The sequence below is a fragment of the Nicotiana sylvestris genome, chromosome 8 (genome assembly GCF_000393655.2).
Source record: "Nicotiana sylvestris chromosome 8, ASM39365v2, whole genome shotgun sequence".
Lineage (NCBI taxonomy): Eukaryota > Viridiplantae > Streptophyta > Magnoliopsida > Solanales > Solanaceae > Nicotiana > Nicotiana sylvestris.
The window spans coordinates 187,914,211-187,917,596 of NC_091064.1; the positions used below are offsets into that span (position 1 = coordinate 187,914,211).

The 3,386-nt window shown below is 36.8% G+C and overlaps 1 protein-coding gene across 1 annotated transcript; it reads right to left on the reverse strand.

Moving 5' to 3' along the window:
- Positions 1 to 2,584: 2,584 nt before the first annotated feature.
- LOC104219013 (uncharacterized) lies at positions 2,585 to 3,120 on the reverse strand. Its single transcript, XM_009769646.2, has one exon. It carries the CDS (start codon positions 3,039 to 3,041, stop codon positions 2,673 to 2,675), a length of 369 nt encoding a protein of 122 aa, XP_009767948.1. The 5' UTR covers positions 3,042 to 3,120; the 3' UTR covers positions 2,585 to 2,672.
- Between the last annotated feature and the right edge of the window lie 266 nt (positions 3,121 to 3,386).

Below are 3,386 nucleotides of genomic sequence, written 5' to 3' on the forward strand. Positions count from 1 at the left end.
GTGGAATAGCATGGAAAGTTTCTGTTACCTCTCCGGGCTAAATCTAAATTATTAGTGTCAAGGTCTTGCACTAAGGATAATATCACAATGGCCACAAACAAATTTAACATAAAATTTAGCAAATCATTTGGTACTTACCTAGGTTTTACCATGCTCCAAAACCACCCTAGGCATTATAAAGACTACCAACCCGTAATTGGTAAAATGAGGACAAGGTTAAATAATTGGAATGCTAAGTGGCTGAGCATGGCGGGAAGGTGCACTTTAATAACATCCACTCTTAACACAATCCCAAATCACCTAATGCAATTATCTAAACTTCCTAGTAAAACATTGAAGCAAATTGACAAAATTCAGAGAGATTTCCTACGGGGGACTACTAGAGAAAAGAAAAAATCCACCTAATTGGTTGGAATATGGTAACAAACCCAAAGGATGAGGGGGCTTAGGGATTAAAAAAGCAAAATCTAAAAATATAGCCCTTCTGGCCAGCCTAGCTTGGCGTATTCTTAATAACCCGTCATCTCTCTGGGCTCGTGTTCTCATTAGCTTGTATGTGCATATTAGTAGAACTGGAGGTTTCTCTAATACTTGAAAAGGCCTATTAAAGGGATGGACTATATGTAAGCAAGCAATAAGGAGGCCAGTAGACCAACAACAGAACATGAATATTTGGGACACAAACTGGATCCCAAACTTCAACAAACTTAGAGATAATATTATTGTTCCCCTAACCTATAATGAAAATTGCTTAAAAATCAAAGACATTCAGAATAACAATGGATGGGATCTAACAAAAATTTATTTTAAGCTTCCTTAATGCATTATTACTAGTATCCATTCCTTAGCTACACCCTCCTACCCTACTCATATCAACAACCCCATCTGGAGTATGAACCGTAATGGGGTATTCACAACATCTTCCTGTTATCAATTGATTGATAAACAATTCCCACCAAATAAAAAATTCAATTGGATTTAGGGCATAAAATGTCCAAGGAAAATTCAGTTCTTCCTATGAAAATGCTATCACTCACATCTCCCTATTAGAGAATACCTTGGAAAAATTTGTATTAACAACGACACAAACTGCCACATATGCAAGAACATGATTGAATCCACAATTTGCATCTTCTGGAAATGCACGGTGGCTCAAACCTTTTGGCAAACCATGGGAGTGGACATAAACAATCAAATGGATAATGAACATTGGGTAGATTTTTTACGTACTAGGAATCCTAAAATAACCAACAAATTCATCACATGGGAAGAAACTTTTCCATTTGTATTATGGGCTATTTGGCGAAACAGAAATGAAAACAATGTGAATAATACTAGCAACCATATCAACACGACCAACGTTATTAACCAAGCATTGGAATACCACTTGTTAACATCTAAGTCTACTACTAATAATATAAAAGTCAAGCTTAAAGTAAAGTGGCAAGCTCCTCCAAGGAATTGGTACAAGCTCAATTTTGATGGAGCCTTCAACAATAGCTGTTTACATGAAGGTGTCAGTGGAAAACAAAGGCGAATGAATACTGGGCTACTACGAGAAGTATCCCACAATATCACCTATCCAGGCTGAACTCCAAACACTACGGCATGCACTTCAAATAATTATCAAGAAAAACATATTCCAGTTGAAGTTGAAACAGATGTCACAGAGGTCATTCACTTCCTTTATGAGGATTATCCTACTTACAATAATTTAATTCATGAATGCAGGTGGTTAATGGAGAAGACAACACAGCAAGGGGAGATCACAATGAAGCATAGCTTTCGTGAAGGGAACATGGTAGCACACCAGTTGGCAAAAGAAGCTCTAATATCTCTTAATTATAATACAACTTGTTATTTTGTTTCACCTCATATCTTCGCAATGGATGCCTATTGCAAGGATCAAGATGGACATATGTATGTTAGAACGTGTTCTATAAATGTGTGTAACCACCTAACGGCTTTAGACGATAACTGTGCCTTAAAAGGCATTTCTCTAATATGTACTAATAACAATGCTATGGATCCCATACCCTAACGTGCTACTGTTGTTATTATTATTAATATAAGTACCTTTTTCCTTAAAAAAAGAATGAGCGGTTGATCGTAAAAAAAGTTCATGTCGCATGATAATCGTGCACGTGGTAGAATTTGAGTAAAGGATGTAATGTTTGTCATGATATTTTTGAGTATTACATATTCCTTACATGTTTTCAAATGTTTATCCACGTACCATATCCGTGGATAAGACTGATCCATAGATAAGACTGATCTTCCCTTCTTTCCTTTAACCAGAAGTCTCGAATTCCACAATTCCCCGAATCGAATTCCACAATTCCCCGAATGGAGCCCGATGCGAATGTTGCTCCACATAACTTCTACTCATAAATTTTTTTCTTATTAGCGATTTTGAAAAAATGTATAGGACATTATGGGCATGAGGTAAAAGAGGAAAAGGCCGAGTTAAATTAATTTTTTCCCTTTCGAGGAAAATTATTTTTCTTCGAGAATCAGTTTCAAAAGAAACTGATTTCCCGTAATTATTTTCAATGATCCGAGGTAAATAAAAGGCTGGACAATATTTATAAACATAATTCCAACTTTATTTTGCTTATTACAAGATGATTCTTTACCACTAAGACACATCACCGTTCAATATTGGTACTAAGCTATTGTATGTAAGATTGGCCGGTGATATCAATGTCACGGTCGCCGGAAGACTGCGGTGGTTTATGTTTGGGCTGAAGAGTGGCTTCTGCTGGTCCATCAGCACTTTGTGTCTCACTAGCTGGTGGTTTTTTATCCACTTTCCTCGCCGGACCACCACCTTCATCATCTTTCCCATACATCCCACCGCCGTACGCTTCCTTAGTTAGCGGCTGCATCGGTGAAACATATGGTGGTTGGTGTTCCCGACGGCTAACCTCCTCCTTATAATCTCTCTCCTGATCTTGCTCTTCTTTCTCCATAGATTTATTTTTCTCGTTAGACATTCTTTTTGTTGGACTAACAGTACTTAAGCTGAGCGGAGTGGCCATTGAAATGGTAATTTACCAAAGATTTATAGCCAATTGCATTGCAATCTAATTGTGAGAGTTGAAAGAAAATAAGAAACAAATGTTTTCTAAGTAGTTATCAGTTTAATTTGCATGGTTTGAGGTTATCTATTTGACACGCATGTTAACCAGAAACGTGGTGGGCGTTTTGACTGTCCACGTTAACTTTGTGTCATCATATGACAAGCCAATCGCTTCATTCCTGTCGTTACCAATTAATTTATTCATAAAAATAGTCGGTCTGATTTATTATTTAATTTTTTAATCAATTGATATACGGCCAAAAATGCATATTTTTCGGTTTACTTATATCGCATAACTTGTGTG

What these genes read in the sequence shown, in the direction of transcription:
- LOC104219013 (XM_009769646.2), bottom strand. Translation starts at nt 3,041, where the DNA reads ATGGCCACTCCGCTCAGCTTAAGTACTGTTAGTCCAACAAAAAGAATG.